Source organism: Hipposideros armiger, unplaced genomic scaffold, assembly GCF_001890085.2.
Source record: "Hipposideros armiger isolate ML-2016 unplaced genomic scaffold, ASM189008v1 scaffold_144, whole genome shotgun sequence".
Taxonomy (NCBI): Eukaryota; Metazoa; Chordata; class Mammalia; order Chiroptera; family Hipposideridae; genus Hipposideros; species Hipposideros armiger.
Genome location: NW_017731494.1, coordinates 708,820 through 736,774, shown reverse-complemented (window position 1 = coordinate 736,774; position 27,955 = coordinate 708,820). Strand labels below are relative to the sequence as shown.

The 27,955-nt window shown below is 38.0% G+C and overlaps 1 protein-coding gene across 3 annotated transcripts in view; it reads right to left on the bottom strand.

The window, feature by feature from the left end:
• TRPM6 (transient receptor potential cation channel subfamily M member 6) overlaps positions 1 to 27,955 on the bottom strand; it is a 158,642-nt gene that overhangs the window by 23,240 nt on the left and 107,447 nt on the right. For all 3 annotated transcript variants that reach the window (XM_019650685.1, XM_019650686.1, XM_019650684.1), the window contains 8 exons: positions 26,191 to 26,384; positions 22,780 to 22,912; positions 11,908 to 13,049; positions 11,445 to 11,557; positions 7,161 to 7,284; positions 4,643 to 4,734; positions 3,053 to 3,111; positions 1,439 to 1,464 (listed from right to left, as the gene is read on the bottom strand). In XM_019650685.1, the coding sequence (XP_019506230.1) occupies positions 1,439 to 1,464; positions 3,053 to 3,111; positions 4,643 to 4,734; positions 7,161 to 7,284; positions 11,445 to 11,557; positions 11,908 to 13,049; positions 22,780 to 22,912; positions 26,191 to 26,384 (1,883 nt within the window). The remainder of the gene's footprint in view (positions 1 to 1,438; positions 1,465 to 3,052; positions 3,112 to 4,642; positions 4,735 to 7,160; positions 7,285 to 11,444; positions 11,558 to 11,907; positions 13,050 to 22,779; positions 22,913 to 26,190; positions 26,385 to 27,955) is intronic.

Sequence of the window (27,955 nt, the reverse complement as noted above, 5' to 3'; positions counted from 1 at the left end):
AAGGTAGAACATTTTGTTTGAGATGGCTTCTAGACACCACGTGGAGGTGTTAATAGGTGGGTGGTCATATTCTGAATAGCATGAATATTGAATGTAAGGGTCCATGAACGTGAGCCTGGAAATTTGGACAGAGGAGAGGCTGTCAGGAGAAAGACTAAGTGATTTACAGCCTATCCTGTAGGTGAAGGGAAGCCATTGAAGGCTTCCACTAAAGTGATGATTGATTGTTCAGAAAGATAATTCCAGTAGGAACATGGGAAAGTTTAATGGGAAAGAAAACAACAACAATGCTAGCATAATATCAAGGGCAAGAGAAAATATACACTTTTTATTTAGGAAAATAAATGTTGGAGGCTTTAAGGCAGGAGCAGTGGGGTAGAGCAAAACACACAGCCTCTAAAGATGAGGGAGGAGATAATATAGAGTTAGAAGGCAAAGTTGATAGCTAAGAGTGATGGTACGGAGGGCACTGTAAATAACTAAGATTTCCAATTTGGATGACAGAAGAGGAGGCTATCAGAGAGACCAAGAGTCAGTCAACAAAGAAAAAGAAGAATACCTAAGGAAGAATAGCCTCATGAAAACAGAAAATGGGTAAAATGGTCAACGTCAAATGCCATGAATTTGATGAGGACTAAAAAGGGGCCACGTGACTTAGCTGTTAGAGTGGAGTTTCCGTTGAGTGTTAGGGACCAACACCATGGGCTGATGATCAAATGTTAATGCTTTATCAATTAATTTGGAGGTGAGGGAGGGACAAGAGTGGCAGTTTGAAAGCTAGGTAAATATCAAGAAAAAGAGTATTTTCTTCTTTTATATAGAAAATGACGTAAATGTGTTTGTAGGTAGAAGAAAAGGAATTGACTGTAAAGGATACCAGTATGGAAAACCCAATAAGCAGGGTGAAATAAGGTCATAGAAGAGGAAGGTGCCCAATCTATATCAAGGAGTCAAGAATATGGGAAAAAAGCTCACAGGTTGTGGTGAAGTTTGACAGTAGTTATTAAGAGTGACTTTACTAGGGAGTTGTCTCACATGGCTTACCTCTACTTAGCCATTCGGGGCAGAGTCCTTCTGAAGCCATATAGAAAAAAGTATCCACATACAATTTTATGAATGGCTCTTAATGAGCTATATGTTAAAAAGTGACAGCAAGAGTGGTTAAAAAGTCTAAATGAGCTCAGTGGTTATGCCCTCAGTCCCAGAGAAACTGGAAAATCAGTCAAAAACAGGTAATTCAAAAAATTTTAAACCAGATATCAGTCCTGATTTATCTGGAGAAAGACAGTCAACTTTCTACCTTTCTACTAAACTTTCTACTTTGCACAGTAGATAAAAATCATAGATAGAACTTCAAGAATGACAAAAATCTCAGCAAAAGAGTAAACGTCATCATTAAAAAGATGAAAACCTAAAATGTTTAAATATAAAAACTTACTGCCAACTCCATTTGAACTTCTCAACCTGTTTGAAAAATTAAAGTTGTTTAGATAACGCTTTAAATTTTTCAGTTATCAAAGGAAAAATATGTTAGACAGTAACAATACAGTCTATATGTACATATATGTGTATGAGTATGTATATATCTATTTCTTTGAAAGAAAAGTATCAGTTACATCCAATCCCTATCTTTATTAGTGGAGAAATAGTTTACAGTTCTATAATTATTTTCATAGAAAAATGAACACCAGATATGCATGTAATTCACTTACTATATATGCCCTAAGCTAACTAAAAACCAGTTGTTGGTTTTGGTTTTAATTAGCTATGCGATCGCACAACATATATAAGATTTAACTGTGTTTGTGTTGTTCTGGATCAATTAAATTAAAGGGTTCCTGAACTATGCAAAGCAGATGCCTACAAATTAGTCTGTGTATGTCTCCAGACAAGCCTACAAATCAGTTTCATTAGCCCACGTGGCCCCTAAATGTTCACAGGCTGAAATTAGCTCTCTTTAAATTGTTACTTGCCCTGCTTAAGTGCACAAGTAGCCACAGGCAAGTCTGAATAAATGCATTCAAAGAATATCTCCAGTATTTAAAGTCCTCGGGGAAGAAAGTACAATTACAATTATTGTTTAATTTCATGCTGCAATAACCCACTACTTTGCATGAACACAAACTACTGAACCTTTGGGAGAAGAAAGTCATGTGCACTTTAAGACTAGAGGAAGGCTTGCACAGAGAGACCTTGAGGGGAGCTGCAGGAAAAAGGCCACCTCACATGGAGCTGGCTTCAAACTGAAAGTCACATTCCACCCACTTTGTATCAACTGGCCCTTTGCAGAGTAGATGGTTTTGAATTCTGCTCCTATGCCTGTATGGATAATTAATTTGATGATGTAACTGGAAAAGTCCAGAAACATGAGCAACAAAATAGAATAATCTCTGCTTGGCTGGTTTTCAAATTTTATTTCTCTGAATAAATAAAATTCCAGGAGGATACTCAAGTCTACAATCATGTGAGTTCTCTCTCTCTACTCTCTCTCTTTTTATCCTTCTCTTCCTTTCTCTCTCTGTCTCCATTCTTCTCAAAGAGTAACTATTTTGACAAACACTTAGGATGTTAATGAGGAACCAAAAATAAAAAAGATCAACCTCATAACCAAGAAGAAAAAAAATTTTTAACAAGAATTATTTTTACATTTAAGAAAAAATATAATCAGGTCTTTAGTCTAAGTCTTTTTATTTGGTGAGACAGTTTTATTTTTACTCTTTAATGAAAATTTCACAATCATCTATCAGGAAAGATATGATGCTACTTATGGCATGTGTGCTTTTTTTGACACTGAAAAGACAAATGTTTAATTTGCTGAAGTAGTAAGATGTTTCATTATATTCTTAAAAGGTACTGAAATGAGATCTTATTGCCAGAAGCAGGAAAACTGGGAGAAAAACATGATTTTTCACTCTTGCTAACCAAAGAAAAATATTGTCATTGGACACACACTTTTATTCTCCTTTTTAACCAAATTAAACCTGTGTTCCCAATCGGGTTAGAAAAAACAGAAGCCAACGGTGCTTCCAGACAGACATGCAGAAATACTCACAGGGAGTTCCTATTGAGGCTGGTGCTCCGGGAATTCCACAAAGCGTTTTTACTCAGATCCTGGGCAGAAGGGCAAGGTCAATTACATGTTCACCCAATATTCTCCCACCCCAAGTTTCCAGTAACACATTTGCCAAACACACTCTTTGGAGGGTATAGCTGTATCCCCCCCCCCCCCGCCCACTTCCTTTAGCTCAACATTTCTCTTTTACTAAACATACTAAGCCTAAGATAGAAAGATGCATAATGTTGGCACAAAATCAGAGTAACTCAATGTGTTGACAGACTTTAACAGAATGAAATTACTTTTATGAGGACATCAAAGAGAAAATGCAATATACAGGTTTTCACAGAAATGAGAGTGAACATACAAAATCAGTTAATAACATGAAAGAAGAAATGAAGGTCACCGTTGACAGGAAACATCAATCATTACATTATTATGTCCTATCATCAGGAGATTATTGTTTCAGTTGGTTATTTAGAATAACCTTACCCTGAAATTATCTCATTCTATTTCCTACTTAGGTTCGACTATTATTTCTTGAAACCTACACTGCAGGCATTACTCTAGGCATTTTTATTGGTGTTATTTTTATTATCCACTATCAATAATTTCATCAGGGTATCATTAGCCCCATTTTAGAGATATAGCTACTGAAGCTCATAGGCTAATTGATGTACATAGCTTTGAAATCTAGGAAGCGGCAGAGCCAGGATTTGACAGGGCACGCAGGTCCCTGTCTTCATTTACCATCAAGCAGTCTTAACATTTTACTCTTAAAATCTTTCACAGGTTACATTCCTACAGGAACATCTGAGGTTGCTAGAATACATTTATACAGGTAATGTGTGTATAGTTCCCAAGTTCATAGAGATAATGTTCAAACTGAAACAAAATTAGATTTCTTTGGTTAGTCTAACTACACCAAATTCCCCACATGGTAGATGGCAGTAAAACAGGCACATTTTTGTAGGTGGTAAGAACAGACTGCAAAGTCGCAGAACCTCAGTGTTGGAGAAACACTGAGGGTCCTTCACCCAGCAATACCCGCATCCCAGAAGGACTCCAACACATCTGCAAAGAGGTTTGCTCAGCCACTTTGACTAATCACACAAAGTGAGAAACTCAGTACTTCCAGAAATAAACCATTCCATCCTTGGAAAGCTCCACTTGCTAAAAATTCCTCCTCAAATTGGGCTGAAATCTGTCTCCCAGCAGCTTCTATATGTTGATTCTAGCTGTACCTCTTAAAAGCGTTTTCAAAATATCTTATTTTACTTCCACATGGCAACTTTCATATATTTGAAAACAGTTTCAAAAGTTCCTGGATTCTTTCTTTCATGCTGAAAATACTCGGGATAAATTATTGAGTGAATAGATAAATTGCATGAAGAAGAACAAGGAAATAATAAAGTGAGGGGTAGGGGGTGAAAAAACTGAGCAAGTATTCAAAGAAAACGTTTAGATGTAATACACAGAATCCAATTAAGGGACATGAAAGTAAACCGAACACAGTTAAGGAGTTAGAGAAGTGCTGTGTGCATGTAAGTTTTTTTACAAAGTACAAGTATAAAATAAGGTTTTTACCTCTTGAGACTGCTTTAGATAATCACTGACTTGTAAAGCATGCCGTTCAATTTCTTTAGTTTTCATTTTCTGATAAGCACTAGGTTCTAGACCTTGTTAAAAGAAAAAAAAAATAGAGAAAACATGAAAATGTGTTACATTCAAATCACAGTTCCCAAATAGAAAGATCTGAACATAGTGCATTCATTTAAATTTGAATATAGTGTTTTTTTTCTCTTTTCAGCAAGTTTTACCAAGATTCTTTTGTCCTCTTTTCCAAGTAGTTGAAAACTATATATACTATTTTTATTCTCTAGTAGTTACTTGTAGATTTATAACAATTTATACTTCCCACTCAAAGTCAAGAATTAAATTATCCATACCATGCCCTCCTATAAAACACCTTCTCCTGCACCTTATCGTCCATGATTTAAAATAAATGAAAGTTTAGTTCTAAATTGTTATGAATCCTTCCTTAACAATTGCATCAAGCATTATGGTAGGCTACTTTAAAAAAAAAAAGCAGAAATAAATAAAAAAATAGAAAGGAATGCCAGCAAATGGGTTTAACTTTTAGACTTTTTTTTAAAAAAGATAACAAGAATCATTGTTATTATTTTTTTAATATCTGATACCTACACATTCACTGACATATAGTGGTTGGATTAAACCCCTTTTGATCATCGGACTTAATGAGATGCTTCCCAAGACTCCTCCTGCCGCCCCCATCTTTCTCTGTTTGAAATTCATTGGAAAGAACTTAAATAATTTCGGGGGAGGAGGTTGGTGAAATGGCTAAAAGTGGTCAAGAAGTAACAAACATCCAGTTATAAGATAAATAAGTCCTGGGGATGTAATGTACAGCATGGTAAGTATAGTTAACAATATTGTATTGTACAGTTGCAAGTTGAATCTTAAAAGTTCCCATCACAAGAAAAAAAAGTTGTAACTATGTGTAGTGATGGATGTTAACTAAATTTGTGTGGTAATCATTTAAAAATACATACATATATCAAATCATTATGTTATACACCTGAAACTTACACAATGTTATATGTCAATTATACCTCAGTAAAACAAAAAATTTAATAATTTAAGTAAGTTAAGTAGGTTATTTACAGTAACCTAAATATCAGACAATCTGTTTAAAAATATATATGCACAATATAAATATACATTAATAAATAAAATGAATACATTTATAATTGGTCCTAGAATCATATCTTTAGGTATAAGATTTGATTTATTCAAAATTATGGGCTCTAGTACACTGTGTGATTTAAGGCAAGACAATTAAGCTCTGAACTCATATCTGTAAATTGATGGTGTTCTGAATAATTTAATTCCTAATGTCTCTTTTGGCTTAGAGCCCATTTGATTCTCAGTGATTTAACAGACAGTTGAGTTTTTTAAAATATAAATCAGGGTTTATCAACCTTGACATTTTAGGCTGGATAACTCCTTGTTAGGGGTGGGTCTGCCCGTGCATTGTTCAATGGTTAGCAGCATCCTTGACCACTGCCCCTTGGTTGGAAACCACCAACCATAAGAACAAGCGAGTTTTAAAGGAGCAACATCTATTTGCACCTTAAGTTTAGTATTTCAAATAATTTTAAATCTACATAGCCCCTTCTCTTTAAAAATTAGTAAATTCCCTTATTATCTAAGGCAAGAAGTTCGAAGTTCTAATTATTGCTCTCAATTCAGTTCATAATCTGTCCTCATCTTCCCTGTCCAGGCTTCTTTCACGTTCTATGCCTAGACCATAGTCTTCATTCCTAGCTGGTTGACCCATCTTCTAACCTCCACACACACAATGATTATTAAAATTAAGGGATACTGGGCCGGCCGAGTGGCGCGATGGTTAAGAGCTCACTTGGGATGCCAGAGGGCCCCGGTTTGGATCCCACATATGAGGGCCAGTGACACTGCCCTCTACAGCTAAGATGCTGAACAGCAGCTCAACCTGGAGCTGGGCTGCTTTGAGTCGCCGGCGACGGCGTGGGCTGCAGTCCCTGTGGCAGTGGGTTGCCATGGGCTACTGTGTGTAGCCAGCAGCCAGCGTGAGCAGCCAGCAGCCAGAAAAAAAAAAAATTAAGGGATACTTGCTCATGGAATAAACACTATTTGTCAGCAGTAGTAAATAACCAATTCAACTAGATCCACTGAGCTCTGTGTAAGTGTCCATATCAATGTCACATAAACCCTAACACTATAAACTTAGACAAACCCCACCCTATAAATTAGACTAACAGGACACTGAGCCAGATTCAACAGCTCTGAATATAAAATACTATCTAAATCTTAATTTTCTTTTCTGGATTCTGACAACTATTCCATTTGACAAATGGAAATTTTGGCACTCTCATAAAAATTAAAAACAGAAAAGAACTATTTTCCTAAGAGGGTGTTGTCAGCCTCCCATTCCTTCATTTTCAAGCAAAAGAACATCAGGGCCCACCAGTGGTCTAACACCACAGCCTGGTAGGGGAGACTCTACCAGAGTTTTGGGGGTCCAAGAGTGCAAACTGTTACATACTTAACTGACTAAATTTGGACACCGTCAGCCAGTTCTTCCTGTACTCCTCTTCTTCTAATATGTTATTTTCTCCTCGCTCTGAATTTGATTGGTTACTTTGAAAGCAGGCATTGACTGTTATGACCTGGAGAGAAAGACACTCATTGGAACACAGTGATATTAATCTGAAAACATTGGGTCACATTAATATAGGTACCACGGTGAAGAGCAGTAGTTGTTTTAACACTGGCTGCCTTTTAGAATCACCCAGGAAGCTTGGGCTTCCCATCACTCATGCTGGCGGTTCACAAGCATCCATGGGACTTTTCTATTTGCAGTCCCGATTGAAAACCAGAGTTCGGGGAGCAGGGCTTCTCAAAGTTGAATGTGCATCAGAATCAACCAGAACTGTGTTAAACCATAGAACACTGGGCCCCACCCCCAGATTCTGTGATTCAATAGGTCTGGGGGGAGGGAGAATTTGAATCTCTAGTAAGTTTTCTTGCTGACAGGAGACCACAATTTGAGAAACAATGGTATAGAGAAACAAAAGGGGGGAAAAAAAACATAAGACTTGGATCTTGAAGAGCTTGTGTTAGAATTTTAGCTCTGTCACTTAGAGGCTATATGAACTTGGGCAAATTACTTAATGTCTATGAGTCCCATTCCTTCATCATTAAAATAATAAATAGCCAATAATAATGGTGCCTTATGTACTTTCCAGGGGCAGAGAAGAAATGAGGTTAATTGATAAACTACAAAGCAATAAGCAAATGAAACTTATTAGTACTTGAACTCAGTTGCAATTCCTAGTTGAACTCTGGCCATTTTAACTATTCCACAAAAATAAATCTACTTAAATTCAAATTTCATGGGGTTCACGAGCTCATCGCATATTTTCCTAAAAGAGCCTTCCTTATAAAGCTACATCTCTCAGTGATTTCATACCATTGTCTCAACATTTACCTCTTTGCTTCTGCTTCTCATTGTAAAAAAAGCTGAGGTGCTTTAAAAAATGTATCAAGATTATTTTATGGAAAAAACATATGTAGAATTGAAAGTGAAACAGGGCATTAAGATCATGAAAGATGAAGTCTTGTAGAATAGCTAACTCAGATCTAAAGCTTCCTAACAATAAACAAAAATATTCACTAAATGAAAATGAAAACATCATATATCAGAATATGTAAGATATAGCTAAAACAATTCTTAGAGGGAATTATATAGCACTAAATGCCTGAAAGTCTCAAATCAATGACCGAAGCTTCTACCTTAACAAACTAGGGGTAAAAAAGAACAAATTAAACCCAAAGTAAACAGAACAAAGGAAATAATAAACTTAAGAGCAGAAATCTATTAAATAGAATTCAGAGAAAACTCAAGAGTGGAAACCAAGAGTTAGTTCTTTGAAAAGATTAATGAAACAGATAAACCTGTAGCCAAACTGATCATGAGACAAAGGAAGAAAACACAAATTTTAAATATTAGGAATGAAAGGAGTGATGTCACTACAGATTGCACAGACAATAAAAGGATAATAAGATACAACTATGAATACTTTATGCCAATAAATTCAACAACTTAGGTGAAATGAACAGATTCTTTGAAAATTACAAATAAAGTTCATCCAGGAAGAATCAGATAGCCTGAAGAGCCCTATATCTATTACAGAAATTGAATGTGTAGTTAAAAACTTTCCCACCAAGATGGTTTCGTTGGTTAATTCTACCAAATAATTAATGTTGAAATAATATCAATTCTCTACAAACCCACCCAGAAAACTGAAGAAACAAGAACACTTCCCAAATCAGTCAATAGGCCCAGCATCACCCTGATACCAAAACCAAACACATTGCAAGAAAAGAGATCTAAAGACAAATAGTTCTCCAAAATATAGATTAAAAAATCTTATCAAGGTTTTAGCAAAATGAATAGAGCAGATAAAAGAAAAGGTAATACATCATGACCAAGTGGGATTCATCCCAGCACGGTTGATTTAATATTCTAAACATTAATACTAACATTATAAAATTAATTAATATAGGGCTGGCTGAGTGGCTCAGTTGGTTAAGAGCTCACTCAAGAGTTTGAGCTCTGAGCAACAGCAGTTTGATTCCCAGCCCGAGCTGAGCTGCCACTGAGCTGCCAACAGGTAGCAGGATGGGTCAGCTAAAAATAAATAAATAAATAATTCATATAATTCATCATATTAACATAATAAAAATGGAAACATCATCTAATCATATAAGTAGATGCAGAAAAAGCATCTGACAAATGTCAACACTAATTAATGATAAAAATTCTCAGAAAACTAGAAACAAAAGGGAAGCTCTTCAACCTGATAAAGGGCATCTATGTAAAAACCTATAGCTAATATCATACTTACCAGTAAAAGACTAAATGCTTTACCTCTAAGAGTAGAAACAAGGAAAGGATAACTGTCTTCGCCACTTCTATTCAGTATTGTACTAGATGGAGGTTCTAGTCAGTGTAATTGGGCAAGAAAAAGAAATAAAACACATCCAGATTTGAACGGAAAAAGTTAAACTATCTTTATTTGTAGAAAACATAATCTTTTATTTAGAAAATTCTAAAGGAGCAACAAAAAAGTACTCAAAATAAGTAAGTTGAGCAAGGTTGTAGGATATAAAAATCAATGTTGTAAATAATCAAGTTATTCATTTAGTGAATATTTCTATATACCAACAAATAACCAGAAATTTAAAATTTTTAAATAATTGTATCTATATAATAAAATAAAATAATTAAATACTTAGAAATACATTTTTTTAAATCATGTGCAAGACCTGTATGCTGAAAACTGCGAAACATTGCTGACAGAAATTAAAGACCTAAATACACAGACAGATACGTCATGCTCATGGATCAGAAAACTCGTTATTGTGAAGATGCCAATCCTCCCCAAATTGAGATACAGCAATTCCATTCACCCCAGCAGGCTTCTCTGTAAAAATTGACAATTTGGCTCTAAATATACGTGGAAATGCAAAGAAACTGGAGTAACCAAAACAACTCAGAAAAAGTAGGAAAAAAATTGGTAAACCTACATGATTTCAAGACTTATTATAAAGTTATAGTATACAAGATATGAGCATGACATTGGCATAAAGATCAACATAAATAAACAGAACAGAACCCAGAAATAGATCCACACTATGGTCAATTAATTTCCAAAAATGCTCAATTAATTTCCTATTATAACTCAATAGAAAAAAGATCATCTTTTTACCAAAATAAAAAGGTAGAAAAATTTGATATCTGTGTTCAAGAAGGGAAGGAATGAAGAAAGGAAAGAGGAAGGATGAGACCTCAATTGTTACCTATTACCATGTACAAAAATTAACTCAAAATGGATACTAGACCTAAATGTAAGCTCAAAAGCTATAAAACTCCTAGAAAAAAAAATAAAATAGAAACTCTTAGTGATCTTAGGTCTGGAAAATTTTCTTAAATAAGATATAAAAAAACATAGACTATAAAAGAAAAAGTAGAACATTGGACTTGATCAAAATAAAAATGTATATGCTTCAAAGGACATTTATGAAAAGTAAAAGGCAAGCTGCCAACTGAGAGAAAATATTTTCAAAACATATATCCAACAATGGACTTATATCTAGAATATATAAATAACTCTTACAACTTAATTACAAAACAAACAACCCAATTTTTAAATTGGGCAAAAGAGTTGAACAGACATGTCACCAAAAAGATATATGGATGGCAAATAAGTATGTGAAAAGATACCTAGCAGCACTAGTCACTATGGAATGCAAATGAAACCACCATGAGATAGCACTACACACCCACTGATGCGGCTAAAATTAAAAGGACTGAGCACACTCAGGATGATAAGGATGTAGATTGCTATAATGCTTATAAACTATTACTCATAAACTGGTGGGAATGTGAAATGGTACAACCACTCTGGAAAGCAGTTTGGAAGTTTCTTCTAAAATTAAACAACTAGTTAACCATATGACTCTGACATTCCACTCCTAAATATTTACCAGAGAGAAATTAAAACATATGTCCACAGAAAGACTTGTGCACAAATGCTCACAACAGCTTTGTTTGGAATAGCCAAAAAACTGAAAATAAGGCAAATGTCCTTCACCATGTGAGCTGATAAATGAATTGTGGCATATCCACGCCAATGACTCCTAAATTTATATCTTCACTCCTTCCAGTACAATGTTATTTTGAGGACGTGGCACTTTAAAATAAGGAGAAAACAAACTAAGACTTGCTACTTCCTCAATTGCCAAAAACATAAAAGATACTTACTGGCACCTGGAGTCCTGGTATTTTCTTCTTTTTCGTTGACAGTCTCCTATCCTTGGTTAACGTTTTTGCTTTAATCCATGCCGACTGCCCACTCTCTGAGGATCTTGAAAGATCTGTTAGGAAAATGGTTTACAGGAGAAAGTTTAAGTTGGTACAGGGAACTATTTTGTTTTATAGAAAGGACTGAGAGAATGGGGAAAATGAAAATGCAATCAAGTCATAGATTTGTTTTTAAAAGTAGCAATGCAGGGCCAGCCCTGTGGCTCAGTTGGTTAAGAGCTTGCTCAAGAGTGTGAGCTCTGAGCAACAGGGTTGCTGGTTCAATTCCCAGCCCAAGCTGAGCTGCCAGCTGGATGGCTCAGCTAAAAAAAAATGAAATAAAAATAAACTTAAAAATTTTTTTTAAAAAGTAGCAATGCAAAAGATTTAATACGGAGGCTTGTTTTTAATATTTACTTCTTACTTTTAATGTTATAGATCTTCAATTTCTCCTCCTTGTGGAATTTCAAGCTACGACTCCTAACGAAGGGCCTGTCTCTGTGGAGAGGGTTGCCCCAAAAGGACGTGTTTGGCTGGAGCCCTGATCCCACCTCTGAGTCATCACTACTCAGGACCAATTCTGTTGAGTTATCCGATAGGGATCCGTCCAGTATCTGCCTCTGGCATTGTCCACGCTGACTGGAGTCACTGTTCCAAGTGGAGGCCAAGCAGGTTTGCCATTTTTTCTTGATACTAAACACACCAGTTTCATCACCTTCTGAAAATGCCCAGTTCACATATCCACCTCCAGTTCGCATGCTCTGAGCTTGGGAAGGGAGGGAGGCCACTTTCATGGGTGCACGTGTGCACATCACAGTGCGTAGAACCTGCTCTCCCCTGTCATGCCTGCCTGGTATTTGAGCGATTGTATCATACTGCACTTTGGGTTCAGCCACTGAGCCCTGACTGGAGAACACTGGAGTTTGCCAAGTCAGATGAACAGGGACCTCACTCTGGATGACCTGTTCAGTTGCCAGAACACCTGTACCTCCTTCCACAGATGGTCTGGATGGAGGCAAATCATGTTCTGCAGAAAAAGGAACTTGCTTTAGATTAGAAGGGACCAGAAGAAATTTGCCATACTTTGGATGTGCTTGCCTGTCAAGGGATACCCTAGAAGCCACTATACTCTTTTCTGTTTCTTGTTCTTCCTGTTCATTTCTTACATTTGAAGTCTCCCTCTGACTGTCTGTAATGTCAAGAAGGGCCCCCCTCTGCACTCTTGGAGGGTGCTGGCCTCTGGCCAGGCTCCGCAGCAAAGAAGGAGGCATGCTATAATACTGGTATTTCTTCTCCCCAGAGATGTCCATGCTGCCTAGAACCTCTGCACAGATGACATTGCTCCAGCTGTGGGGAAGTTTTCTGCAAGTAGAATGCTTTCTGTTGGCCAGGAGAGCCTCATCCTCTTGTAAGGTGTCAACAGCAGAAAGGACTTTTAGGGTATCCACTGTCAGGGCAGAGAGGTCCTGCAGGTGTCCCACCTGGCTGTCCAAAGACAGTAAGGAGTCCTTTATAAAAGATACCTTTTCATTCATTTCTTTCAGTTGGAAGTACATCTCTGTAACCCTAATGGTAAAGGGAGGGAGAAAACCAATTAACACATTAAGCATTCCAGTGGGAATTTGCCTTACTCTCTTCCTGTCCTTCCATCCTTAGGGGGCTCCTCAGCCTAAGCTGTTTCCCAAATTTAGGTTATGTCTCCTGCCATCTTCTCTCTCTAATAGATACTGTCATCTCAGGTAATCTCACCCTCTCTTATAATTCCCCCCATCACCCCAATGGAGAAAAACCACGAATCTACATTTCTAGCCATTATTTCTCACTAATATTTCAGAACCACATTCCCAGCCTCCTGCTAGTTGTCCCTTCAAACATGTCACCAATCAGCCCATTTGTATTTCTTCATATATTCATTAATTTATCTACAAACATTTGAACATCTCCTAATGGCAAGCACTGCGTTAATCTGGTAGGGAAAGAATATCCTGAGGTAGAAGCCAGAATGACAAGAACAGAATCAATAACCAAATGGGCAATTAGAAATAAAGTTTTAGGTCTTAAAAGAAAATTTCCAAGTCTACAGTTCAAATAGGCTTCCCAAGTTTCAAACAAAACCTACTGTAAAGGACCTACATTCAGAGAAAACCTGAGGCAAAATTTTAAAATTATTTTGAATACTTGAACCCAACATTATGATGTCCAGACACAGATTCACATAAAAACAACACAAGACATCTTCAGCTATGCAAGCACAAAAGCAAAATGCAAATAGTGTCAAATTAAATGTAACCATTGATTTCATTTAGAGAGAGAGAAAAAAGGAAGAAAATGTTGATTAATATTGATCTGTAAATATCTCTGTAAGGAAATGGGTTTTGTTTTATGTCCCTCAAAAGAGATGTGTTGAGTCCTAACCCCCAGTACATCAGAATGTGACCTTATTCAAAAATGTGGTCTTTACAGAGGTAATCAAGTTATTATAAAATAAGGTCCTTCGGGCAGGCCGAGTGGCACGTTGGTTCAGGGTTGGCTTGGGACGCCGGCCCTGAGAGGCGGGGCCCCGATTCGGATACCACATTGGGGCCGGTGACACTGCGCCCTCTACAGCTAGGATGGTGAGTAGCAGCTCAGTCTGGAGCTGGGCTGCCGTGGGTCACCTGCGATGGCATGGGCTGCAGTGGAGCTGCAGTGGGCTGCTGTGAACTGCTGGGAGTGGCCATCCAGGGTCTGGCGGCTGGTCTGCCTCACCCGGGAAGGGCGCAGTGATGGTGCCAACATGGGCCAGTGGAGCGACGTCCTCCACAGCTGGACTGAGGAGCGGGGGGACAGCAGCTTGTCTGTTCCCCTTTCAGCATTCCCCAGTGCTGTTCTCCTCCCCAAATTCCCCAATAAAAATAAATAAATAAAATAAGGTCTTTAGTGTGGGCCCTAAGTCCATATGACTGGCATCCTTATAAAGGGGGAAATTTGGACACAGAGGGAAGACAATGTAAATAAAGATATACAGGGAGAAGACCACCCTGACTGGAGTGATGCATCTATAGGTCAGAGAACCAAGAATTTCCAACAAACACCAGAATGTAAGAGACAAGGAAGGATTCTCCTCTAGAGCCATCAGGAAAAGCATGTCACTGCCAGCACGCTCATTTTGGACTTCTAACCTCCAGAACTATGAAACAATAAATTTCTGTTCTTGTAAGACACTCAGTTTTTGGTTCTTTATTATGGCAACTGTAGGAAATAATGGTTATCTAAGCTTATGAATGCAATTAATAACAAAATGTGTCAGATTTGGTTATATAAAAATAAACACATACACATAAAAATATAACACAAAATTTTAAAACAAAATAAGTTGGAAATTATTCAAACAAATATGATGAGGTGTTGGTATCCCTTAATAAATCAAAAGCTTTTACAAATTGTTGTGGGAAAGAAATTGCAAAGACTGCAAAAGACATGAACAGACAATTCACAGAAGATAAAATATGACAGATAAGGAAACATGGTAAAATATTCAATCTCATTAGGTAAACACAAGTATGCAACACTGGGACATTTAACTAGACAACATATATAAAGAGGCTATAATTTCACTATTCTAAAGCATATAGATATTGTTTACATTATGAGATAGAATATTATGAAGCCATTAAAAATCATACTTATATTGTTAACAGTCATTTCCTTGGGCTGTTTCTGATGATAGGGTGGGTGTCTGTTAGGTTCTGCATTCTATACTTTTAAATTTGGTATAAAAATTTTATAAGTAGAGAAACAATAAAAGTTAAAAAATGTTTACACAGAATGATAAATTTGAAGAACTGTTTTTGATGTATAAGGAGGGGCAAAGTACAAATTCTTTAATTTTAAATATACAGAGAGTGCCAAAAAAAATGTATACACATTTTAAGAAAGGAAAAAACTGTATAAATTGTAATACTCAATATATACCGATAACAAAAGATGAATTCAAGTCACATTTGACTTCTACAATTACAAGAGGTGCTCAAAGTGGTTACCACCAGCGCCCAGACACTTCTGATTACGGTGAACTACTGCTTGAGTATAGATAACATCTCTTAAAATGTGTATACATTTTTTTGGCACCCCCTGTGTGTGTGTGTGTGTGTGTGTGTGTGTGTGTGTGTGTCTGTGTCTGTGTCTGTGTCTGTGTCTGTGTCTAAATGTGCAAAGACCAAAATTTCACACGGGGCTCTGTTTTATGACATTGTTTCTTTTCTTCCCATTTTATTCTTTTATTTGAAGGAAGTATTATATAGTATACTTTCCAATTTCTCAATAACGAAAATCTTTGATAAACAGAAATAAAGTAAAAAAAACAGCAATGGAAGGAATCTAACTAACAGTTTAGTGGCTGATATGACTATATGCAGAAATAAAAAATGATCCCCAGTCTTATCTGGGGTCTGGGAGAAGCAGTAATTATACCATGATGAGTTTAGCACTCAGCTATAGCAAGCACTTCCCAAAACAATGTTAGACATCCCCTCTCTTGAGATCCCCTCAAGTCACATGGAAATCTTCCATTTCTTCTTCCTGGAAGTTTTGCACATAGGAATTAAATAATAAAGAGGGCGGAATTTTCCATTTTTATTATAGTCTATGTGGGTGGAACCCTCTCTTTCTTGTGTCTGCTATAGAATTCAACTTCTATAACTCAATAGAGGCTTAATAAATGCTTCGTGACCTTCTGGAATCTGCAAAACTAGAATTGGCAAGGCTGATGAGGGAAAGAACACAAAATATATGAATATTCCCTTCCAAATATGCTTAATTAGAGCCTCTCTATCTAGTGCACTGTTTCGTCTAATTCAAAAACAGTACAGTCTGAACAGCAGTAATGGAGACTCATTAAGTTCCATTAGCAGCAGTCACATCAAATGGATACAATAGAAATCAGCAACTATTCACAGCAACAGGTAACACGCTACAATAAAGACCTGTTAGACAAATAACCTGGTCACCCTCAAATCCAGTCCTCCTGCTTTTATAGACACTTATTTTCTAAAGCATTATGTCCTGTGAAACATACTTTAATCATATTCCTTGACCACCAACTACATTAATTTAATCTAGCCTTTTAGTCATCCTGACACATCATATAAATTCTTACAATTTTAGTTTCCCCTGTGCAAGGTTTGTGGGTGGAGGAAGACCAGGATGGTAATTGTTTTATTGTGGGCCTTTGGAGAAGATATTTTAAAATGAGATTATAACAAGTCTAATTATAATCATCAGGACAATTATAATATTCACTGAGTACTCACTACGTGCCAGGCATTTTGCAAAGGCTCTACATTATTATTTTGTTTAATCCACATGAGAACCCTAGAAGGTAAGCATTACTATTAACCTTTTTGTGAAAAGAGGGTAGGTCACGTGGTCAGTCCTATGGTCAGTGATAGAGTGAGGCTGAGACCCAGAGACTAGCATTAGACACTGAGCTCCAGCACCTCTCAGCAACTCATGTGGGACCCAGGCAAAGTTCTTTTAGGGGTCCTAGAGTCCTGTGAAGTTTATGTAAATGAATTACATAAATGTTTCCCATGCTGGGAAGTGTTTGGCCACAAATGTTCCTCAATAAGGTTTCATAGACAAATAATAACAAGACCTGCTCAAACTATAACTCTCTACTGAGTCACAATGCACTTTAGTGTTAAAGTGTTTGAACTTCTTTAAAAAATGTGACATTTACCAAATACAACGTACCCAAACATGCTTAACATAAAGAAATACCCAGTTAACGCCTTACTCCATAGAACAGAGGGGGAAATGCTAGCTTACAACTAGGTCAAAAAGTAGTCGGCGTTACAAAGAGAGAAAGCAAGATATAAAGCAACCTTAGTATGTTCTCTTCTTCTACTTTCACAACTCACTTAATTCTATAAGGACATAGGTGATCTCTTCTTTAACGGTAGGCAAACGTGCAAATATCCTCCTAATCTCCTTTCCCTCCCTCTTCAAATGACTGCTCAGTTACTTCAGAAAAATATTATTCCCTCCCTCCCATACCTCATTTGTGAACTCCCCAGAAATGGCCTCAACAAGAATAATCATATAAAAGAGGGCTGGTAAAATAGTTCTATCAACAGGGAATGTTGATTATGTTTTGAAGTTAAATTAGAACTTCATAATCAAATTCTAGACCCCTGAGAGCATCTAGCATATTTTTCAGAAGCTACATACACACACATCTACCTTCTAATTTTTCTCTACTCAAATCTCCAAAAAACTATTCGAGAGAAATATAATCGTCTATGATGATTAATGCTGTTAGGCTTATTATTATTATTATTATTATTATTATTATTATTATTATTATTGAATTCCTTGTTTGTAAATGTCTGGGTCTCAAGTTTTCGCTCTGTATTCTCTTGACTCATAATACTACTTTTCCTAGTTTTCGTTATACTCCTCTGATCCACTCATTTTAGTCTTCTCCATGAGTTTCTCTTCCTTGGTCCATTATACAGGTATTGGCACCTCTCAGGGTTATACCCTCAGCGCACTGAGTTTCTCCACTGCACGTGCTATCTGGGTATAATCACTTCCTCTGTCATAGTTTTATTGTTTTTATAATAAGCAGATGACTCCCAAATCTCCTTGTTCAATTCAAACTTTGCCTCAAAGGTCTTCAGATTCACACATCTCCAGTCTCCCAGACATTTCTGGCTGAATGTGCCACAAGCATCTCAGACTCACCAAATCTAAACCTCGTTGCTTCCCACCCACTCTCACGCCTTTTGTACATTCTTCATCTTGGTGGTGTGACCTTTCACTTAATTACTCCACTACAGACCACAGACTCATCCCAGACTCCATCCTCTCCACATCCAATCCCTAACTCACCTCATGAATTGTCCTTTCTAAGTATGTCTTTATTCATCCCCTCTGCTACGGTCTAAATGATTCTGTCCTACCAAATTTCATATGTTGAAATCTTTTTTTTTTTTAAGATTTTTATTGGGGAATTGGGGGGTTGGGAACAGTTCTGGGGAATTGGGGGAAAAGGAACAGACAAGTTGCTGTCGTTTTGTTCTTCAGTCTATTTGTGGAGGACATTGCTTCACTGGTCCAAGTTGGCACCATCATTGCACTCTTCCTGGGCGAGGCAGATCAGTCGCCGGCTTCTGGACAGCCGCTCACTGAGGCTGCTGGCCACTCACGCTGGCTGCTGGCTACATACGGTAGTCCATGGCAACCCACTGCCACAGGGACTGCAGCCTACGCCGTCGCCGGCGACTCACGGCAGCCCAGCTCCAGGTTGAGCTGTTGTTCAGCATCTTAGCTGTAGAGGGCAGTGTCACTGGCCCTCATATGTGGGATCCAAACCGGGGCCCTCTGGCGTCCCAAGCCAGTTCTTAACCATCGCGCCACTCGGCCAGCCCCATATGTTGAAATCTTAATGCCCAAATGTGATGGCATCAGGAGGTAGGGTCTTCATGGTGATTATGTCAGGAGGGTGGACCACTCGTGAATGAGATTGTGCTCTTACAAGAGAGATCCCACAGGGCTCCCTGGCCCTTCCACCATGTGAGGGTACAAGAAGTCTGTGATCCTGCAGAGGGCCCTCACCAGACCACACTGGCAGCCTGATAGACTTCCGGCCTCCAGAACACTGAGCAATAACTTCCTGCTACTTATAAGCCACGCAGTCTATGACATTTTCTTCTAGTAACCCAAACGAGCCAAGATACCCTCTTTTCAATCCTTGAGACTCCTTCATCTTCTGCATCAATCTCTCAGGTGGTCTCCCTAGTTCCCAATTCTGACTCCTCCAATCCAGTCTATCACTGAAGAAATCTGCCTAGAAGGTAAACCTGTCTATATCACTGACCATCTAAAATCCTTCCTTAGTTTATAGTGTAAAGTAAGGGTCGCTCCACAATCTTGTTCATAATCTTAGGAGTGGAGGGGGTTATCTTGATCCCATCTTACTTACCTATTCCCCTTTTCTTAAGGTTTGGAAGGGAATTCGTATTTAAAAAGAATTATACTCAAAATTTTGGAAGCCTGTTTTTACATACTATTGGGTTGCCGGAAAAGTCATGACGCATGTTTGCAACAGATGGCACTAGTTCATTTTTGGAAGTACTAGAGTCATTCACATCTATGTAATTGCTATGTCATTTGACAGCTGATAGTTCTAGCTTTATTCTAAAAAAAAATTGAGTGACTTGGTTGAGTTTTGGAGATTTTACAAATTGAAGATGGAATACCAACTGTGCATTTTTGCCATATTTTGCTGTTTTAGTTCCATAAAGGGAAGAACGTGTGTCAAGCTTGTGAAAAGTTGCATAAAGTTTATGGTGACAATGCTGTACAAAAATGTCAGTGCCAACAATGGTTCATGAAATTCCGCGCTGGTGATTTTGATCTCAATGACGCTCCTCGGTCAGGGAGGCCCAACGAGGTTGATGATGACAAAATAAAGGCATTGATGGAGTCAAACCCACATCACACAACACGAAAGATTGCAGAAACATTGAACATCCATCATTCACGTGTTCACGACCACCTGAAGAAGCTGGGAAACGTAAGCAAGCTCGATATTTGGGTTCCGCATGAACTCAAAGAAGTTCATTTGATGGTGCGTATAAACATCTGCAATATGCTCATTAAACATGAGGAAAATGATCCTTTTTTGAAGCGACTGATAACTGGTGATGAGAAGTGGATTGTTTACAATAATGTCGTGTACAAATGGTCTTGGTCCCGACGTGATGATTCTCCTCAAACAACATCAAAAGCAGACATTCATCAGAGGAAGGTTATGCTCTCAGTGTGGTGGGATTTTAAAGATGTTGTGTTTTTCAAACTCCTACCAAGGAACCAAACATTCAATTTGAATGTGCGCTGTCGGCAATTGGACAGTTTGAACGAATCCATCATCCAGAAACATCCAGAGCTTGTCAAATGCAAAACAGTTGTGTTCCATAGCGACAGTGCAAGACCACACACAAATTTGATCACCCATCAAAAATTATTGGAGCTTGGGTGGGATATGTTGCCACACCCACCATATTTGCCTGACCTTGCACCGTCAGACTTCCACTTGTTTCGCTCTGTTCAAAACTCCTTGCGTGGTATAATGTTCAATTCAGATAAGTCTATAAATCAGCACCTTGTTTGGTTTTTTGCAAATAAAGACAGGTCCTTCTATGAACGAGGAATTATGAAGCTCACTGAAAGATGGCAAAAGGTTATCGAACAAAATGGGCAACATATCATTGATTGATCTTTGCTCTTTATATAAATAAACAACCTTTGAAAAACAGACAAAATACATCATGACTTTCCTGACAACCCAATAGTAGCTAACTTTCACTGCGGCCTTACTATCTACCAGCTCTCTGTCACATACTTCATCTGTATCATCTCATGTAATTCTCACAGCAACTCTTAAGAGGTGGTTTGTTTTCACTCCCATTTTACAGATAAGAAAACCAAGGCCCAGAGTAAATTTTCCCAAGGACATACAGCTAGGAAGTGGCAGAAGCAGGACTTCATCCCACCTCTGTAAACCCTTATCTGGGAATGTTTCATACAAAACTAAGAACCATGCTGACCCACAGGACTTCATGAGCATAGCTGTTAAAAAAAAAAAAAAGCAGCATGTATGGAAGAGGAAAAGGGAAGTTCATAGAGCTCTGGCCTAAAGATACTAGTTAAGTAAAATAGAATTTTGTGGATTCACACGTCTTTATTTGATAGTCAATTTTCTTCTCAATATTAACATTTGATCTGAAACTCAATCAGCTACCTAAACACATATTTACATAAATATGTTATCAATAGACAAGTCCAGAAATATAACATGCCCATAATGAACCATTTAGAAAGTTCTAAATGTGATTCAGTTTTAAATAGAGCCATATGGAAGGATTCACTAACTATCTATTTGGACATCAGAAAAATACATACATAATTAGGTATCGCATTTTATAGTCAGGTCCATGTATAGTCAAAAATGTAGGAACACATTTAACTTCTGTCAATTTGCTTCCAGTTAAGAGAGCAGCTCTATGTTTTAAAAAGTGCCTATCAGCACATACTGCCCTCCATATTTTAACACACCGCTATGTACCCACAATTAGTAGTGCATCCATAATAGCTTTGATCCTACTAGTTTCTCAATATATTCACTCTCTCCAACACATCTTCTCCTCTCTTCTCAAACCTCTGAATGGCCTCCCTGCAGTGATCCCCCAAAATCACACATGCCCACAGGCACCTCAGCTGGTGACTCTGTCGTGAGAACGTCTTCCCAACCCGAGCTGCATCCCCGTTGCAGACTAGCCATATTCTCTCCTGGCTCCTGCTCCATTAAGCCCCTCCACGAGACCTTAGTGTTAGCCGATCACCTCCTCTCTCCCGCTCCTGCAGGTTCTCCCTTGCTGGAGGACCATTTCCAGGACCATCCACATTTCTCTTGTTAACTCCACATGAAACAAAACAAAAGAACCTTCATGTGTCCCCATGCCGCCCCGCCCCTTGCTTCCCTTCACAGAAAAACTTCTCACAAAAGCTGTAATTGTTCTCTCCACTTCTCTTCACCCTTCACCCACTTCAGCCATCCACTCCACTGCCCAACAACTGCTGGTCAGGGGCCCTGAGACCTTCATGCCTCCTGATGCAACAAGCGCAGTACACTGGCCACCCCCTGGCCTCCAGGCTGCTCCTGGGCGCAGGAACCTGGCTGCCTCAGGCGCCTGCATTTGCTGCTCCTTCCGCCAGGTGCACAGTGCCACCTGATGTCTCTGCCTGGTACACCTCCCTTGGGTCTCTCCTCCTCAACCACCTCACATCGACCTTCCTGTGCCAGACTACCCCAAACAGTTCAACCCAACCCCCAACACCAGCAGACCCCTTGCCACCATCGTTTTCCATTCCTTTATGCTACTTTATTTTTCTTCATTGCTGTTTTACTATCTGATATTAAATTACATATTACTTTTATGTTTCCTTGTTTATTTGTTTGTCCCCCCACCCCCTCACTCCTCCACAAGTACACACTAGAATGTAAGTCCTATGGAGTCAGGGATTCTTGTCTCCTATACACCATTTACCTCCAGTAACTAGAATAGTGACTGGAACAGAGCAGATGTTCAATAAACATGCATTAATTATTTGGACATTATGTGCTACTTGAAAACATTTTAGAGAACCTAAACCTCTGGATTTTTTAAGTCGATCTTAGTCCTTTTTAGATGTTCTAGTAGAATCGGGTTTGGGTAGCAGTTTGAGGATGGAAAATACATATATCTTTTACCTTTCTGATGTCACTCGGATTCGTTCCTCACAACTACAATTTAGACCTTCCATCTTCTCATGAAAGTATTTTTCCACACACTGTTCTTCAAAATCGTGAAGTTTTTTCAGATCCTCCTTACTCAGGTAGAGTTCTGTGAAAATAAGTATGGTACATAAAAAGAATCATTATTCACCTGTAATAGGAAGCTGATACAGTGTATGAGTCACTTTTCTTCCACTTGTGTTAAAATTTGATACGTTGGGGCTTGTATGATAAAACGTTGCTGCCTTGTCAGACTGTATTCTTAGTATTAAGGAGGAAGTCTTATGTAGGAACAACTGGAAACGCCAGTCTGGGTCTGCCTTAGTTGCTCTATAAACAGGCATAGGAGTGTGAAGATAGCACATGTGGAACAGACACTTTCTCTTCAATATTTTCACAGGTTAGAATATTTTTACACATTAACAAAAATTCACTGTACAGTTGACCCTTGAATGTGGGGGTTAGGGGCACCGACCCCCACTCCGTGGAAAACCCACATATAACTTTTGACTCCCCCAAAATTGATTGTCTTTTTTTCCCCCCTGCCAACTGTTTTATCTCTCAAAATGACAATGAGTAACCTATAGGTTAAAATCATAGCTAGAAGTCAAAGTCTTTTGAAATTAATCCAGCAAGTATAAGAAAATTTTAACTTGTTACACTGAGTTTGCATACACTATGCTCTCCTATTGGAAAAAAAAGATATATTATTACCAATAAATAGCCAATTAAGGCTACCCACCTTCCCTGACAGAATTATAATTAAACTCATTAAAAGACACATCATTTGGTGATATTTTGAAGCTAATGCAATTTTTATCAAACTTCAGCAATCATTCAGGCTACTGTCTTAGCTCTCACTCTGAACTAACAGGAAAATACGTATGTTAAGCAAGTTTCCAATACTTGGAAAACATAAAAATGGTGTTGCAAAAAGGATAAAATTGGAAAGTCTTCTTCCTTCAATAATTTCACTTAAACTGGGGGGGGGGGAGGAGGGAACGATTAGGGTTCTCCAGAATTTATTAGAAGTAAAAATGTTCCAATATTTTCCAATAACATGAAAGACAAAAATATTAATTTGAATTGAAAAACATGGCAAAAAGAAAACAATACTCAACCATAAAATACGTTCACAACTCAAGAGCACAATGTTTTCTGATTTTATGGTGCGGAAAACTCTTTCAAATACTGAAAAAATCCAGTATCCCTCCAACTCTAAATTAAAGACTCTCCTATGAGCAAGAAACTTCACAAGTGTCATGATTTGAACTTTCTGTGAATCCATGAGAGCAAACAATCCACAGAGCAATTCCAGTGACAGGCGCCGCTTATAGCCTATGACGCATTCTTGGGGCTGTCCGCCAGGTGGCACTGCTGCAACATATGTAAAGGTCCTGATCCTCAATACAGAAAATTTACTTGAGTGTTATACCAGAATCATCCTATAAGCCCAGATCACGGTGAGCCCAGGAAAGGCTCTTTGGTATGGTGCTAGGATAGCTGGCTAGCTAAATCCTAGTTAATCCCAGTATCTCTCAAGTGGTTTACACTCTACTATTAAGTTGCAATGCTCCTGCAGCCAGTGCCTGGGATGACACTCTATCAGAAGCCTAAAATTTACAGTATAATTACAAGCCTTTAAATTAATTTCAAAAACAAAAACAAACAAACAAAAATAAGTAAAATAAAAATAAAATAAATCAACTTCAGTTGTAGTTAGACCGAATCTCTTATAAAGACTGAATCTCTTGTTGGGGAAGAAATGGAAAAGAAAAATAAATCTTCAAAGTGATTCAAGAGGAGAAAAATATTTCACACAGCCAACTACCAAGAGCAAAAGCACATTACCCTGACAATCTTGCAGTAACCTCTGTCCCCCTAAGGGCTCACCAAAATGTATAAATACTCCACAACTCCTTATCTGAAACTCCTGGAACCGATGTGTTTTAGAATTGAGAATTTTTTTTCTAGTTTTAGAAAAGATTAAAAGAGTGCATATACCATACATGGTGTAAAACCCCTACTTGGGATCAGGGCAGTCCCCTATAATCAGACACATTACTATTTCTGCAGCAAAATTGATGAATATTCACACCACATGGGATAAAAAGAATAAATAGCTTCACATTAGTCCCATAAGCCACTTCTGCCCAAATGAGTCTTTCCACAACTTATGAAAAAAAAAAGACTTTCCATTTTCAGAGGTACTTTCGATTTACAAATTGGGATAAAGGATTATGGATTTATGCTACCTATTTCCTCTATATCTAGGGATTATCTAGAAATGGGCTTGGTATCAATTGTGGAATTTCTTGAGAGGAACTACAGAAGATCTGTATACCGTATTTGCCGGCGTATAAGACGACTCGGCGTATAAGACGACCCCCTAACATTTCCACTCAAAATACAGAGTTTGTTATATGGTCGGCTGTGTGTGATTTTGCGAGTGTGGTAAAATCGCATAACAGCAAAATCGCATAACAGCCGAGCATACACCCAGCAGCGCTGATGCCTGAATGGTATGTGGAATGAAGTGGGCGGGCATCGGGAGGCCACTATGGCATGGGGCAAGCACTATGGGCAGTCTATCTGAAGTGTACCTGGCGTATAAGACGACCCTCCACTTGGAGGCATATTTTTCAGCGCCAAAAAATCATCTTATACGCCGGCAAATACGGTAATCACAAAAATGAATGTTTTCCTCATATGACAATTAGTATATGATCGCCATATGATGCAATCAAGATATGACTAAGCAAAATGAACTAGGATAATCTCAAAATATGTAGACTTAAGCTTTGGAGAGAGAGCTAGAGAGAGAGAGAGAGAGAGAGAGAGAGAGAGAGAGAGACTGAAGATGTGAAACATCCACTTAGAATCACCTCCATACTCCGTAGATTTAGACAACCAGAGAACTGGTTAATACATTAATCAGAAAGTCTTGCTTATCTATCTCCCTTAGACCACAAGGCCTTCTGTAAGTCCTTCCTATTTGGATTACATCTTCAACAATGGGGAAATGCGTATGGATCATTGTAACTACTCTCTAGGAGTTATTCTGATGAATTCCCAGGTCAGCAGAGAAAACACATATTCCAGGTGACTTAAAACCTTTACACAGTCAAGCAGAGATTCTGTTCCTACCTAGTCTTTTCTTTCAAAGTATCAATTAATCTTGGCAAAGGGCACTACAACCACACAATGAGATCCATGTATTTATTATACGTAGACCCGGGTTCTCAGCTGATGCGCTATTGTCAGTTAACTCGCAGAGCCTTCTATCCTATGCCCTGAATTTAACTGACAATACTCCAGTGTGTCTTCAACTTTGCATCTCCACTCTTTACTCTGTTCCTCCTGCCCCAGCCACTAATGGAAACTTACTTAATCCAACATCACCCTCTTCTTGGTCATTTGGAGCTCGACGATGACAAAGACGGCGAAGGAAGAGACCAACGTGACTGAGCAGGATGAAAGGTGGGGGCAGCCAAAGCTTCTCATGGTAGGTCATGATGTAGCGATAGCGATTGTATTTCCACAGTTTGTTTGAAATGGACTTCATGTCTAGATAAACGTTACTGTAAGTCGCAGTAAGAGAGGGACAATGCTTTAATACAGAATCCTGAAATATAATAGATTTTTTCTCTTTCTTTTCCAGGTTTTATGATTGGCTCATCTGACATTACCAGCCACTAGCCAATAAAAACAATATCCATTGCATTTCTGATTCTTCTTCCACCAAACAAAATACGTTAATCACTTTCCACAATAAAATATGCTAATCTGAATAATAAGCAAAAGGTAAAAATTAAAATCAGAGAGAAGAAAATGCTAACGTTTTAAATGCCATGAAAAGATACTGCCCTCTGGAACTTAACACTGTCCTTGGTTCACCATGTCTTCTCACATAAAAAACTTTTTTCATCATTCATGGTAAACAGCTTTAATATTCCTCTACATGATCAACCTTATGAAGAGGTTCTCCTAATGTCACCTGTGAAAACTGCTAGCATAATCCTAGTTAAAACACCCAAATAAAAGAATATTAATAAAGAAAAAGAGGTAGGGAAAGAATCAATTCATCCTGAAATAAATCAATAAGCAGAGGTTCTGTTTAGAAGGTAGATGCCTATATTATTCAGATTAACTTCACAATAAAAGTAACTCTTACTGTTAGGCCATATTGGATTGTCCCTTTAATTACATCAATTATAATATGAAGATAGTGTGCTAAATATATTGATACTACAGAACTTACAATGAATGTTCTGGTGGGTGGCAGTTATTCTAAACCACCATTTCATCCTTAACTACTTAGCTTTAAGTCTATAACATGATGTGGGGGGGGTGTCACAGTGGAATGTCTATCTTAACATTTTTCTTAGGCTATAAAATTGAGTCTCTTTAGAGAAAATGTCAGAGAGTACTTGAGGAAGGAAGCCACATTTAGCAAAATAAAGATACAGGCAACCTTAAACTTGAGTAATAATAAAGAAAAGGAACCAGAACTATCCTAGAGAAAACCAGCTTAGGATAAGAGGAGGTGGAATATTTCATGGACTCCATAAAGTAGATGAAGGAAATGCAGATGACTGGGTTTTATTCAACAGTGGTTCTCAGTGTGGTCAGTGAATCAGCAGTAACAGCATCACCTAAGAACTCGTCAGAGATGCAAATTCTTGGGTCCTACCCCAGAACTACTGAATTAGAAACTCTAGAGGTGGATATTTATGGCAATCTGAATCTCAGCACGCCCTCCAGTTGATTCTCCTGCACGATCAAGTTTAAGAACCACCAGATTACATGCTGCTGCCCCTCCATGTGTGACTATAGCCTATCCACCAGCAGGTGGCGATATTCACAGTATATTTTCAGGTTCTTTGTCATTACTGGTATAAAGAATCTAGAGAGGGCCCTGGACAAGTAGTCAGAGCTTGGGTTTCTCAGCTCATTTGGTTCTCATTTGTGTTCATCTCTAAAGTGAGAAAACTGGTCTATGTGAGCATTTCTCAACCTCTCTTTTGATACCTGATGATTTTTAGAAACAAAAATCTCATGTCCTAAAAATGATGATAACTATCATATAATCTTGTAAAAAGCAGGAAGGTATATCGTATATATATGTGTGTATATATATATATATATATAT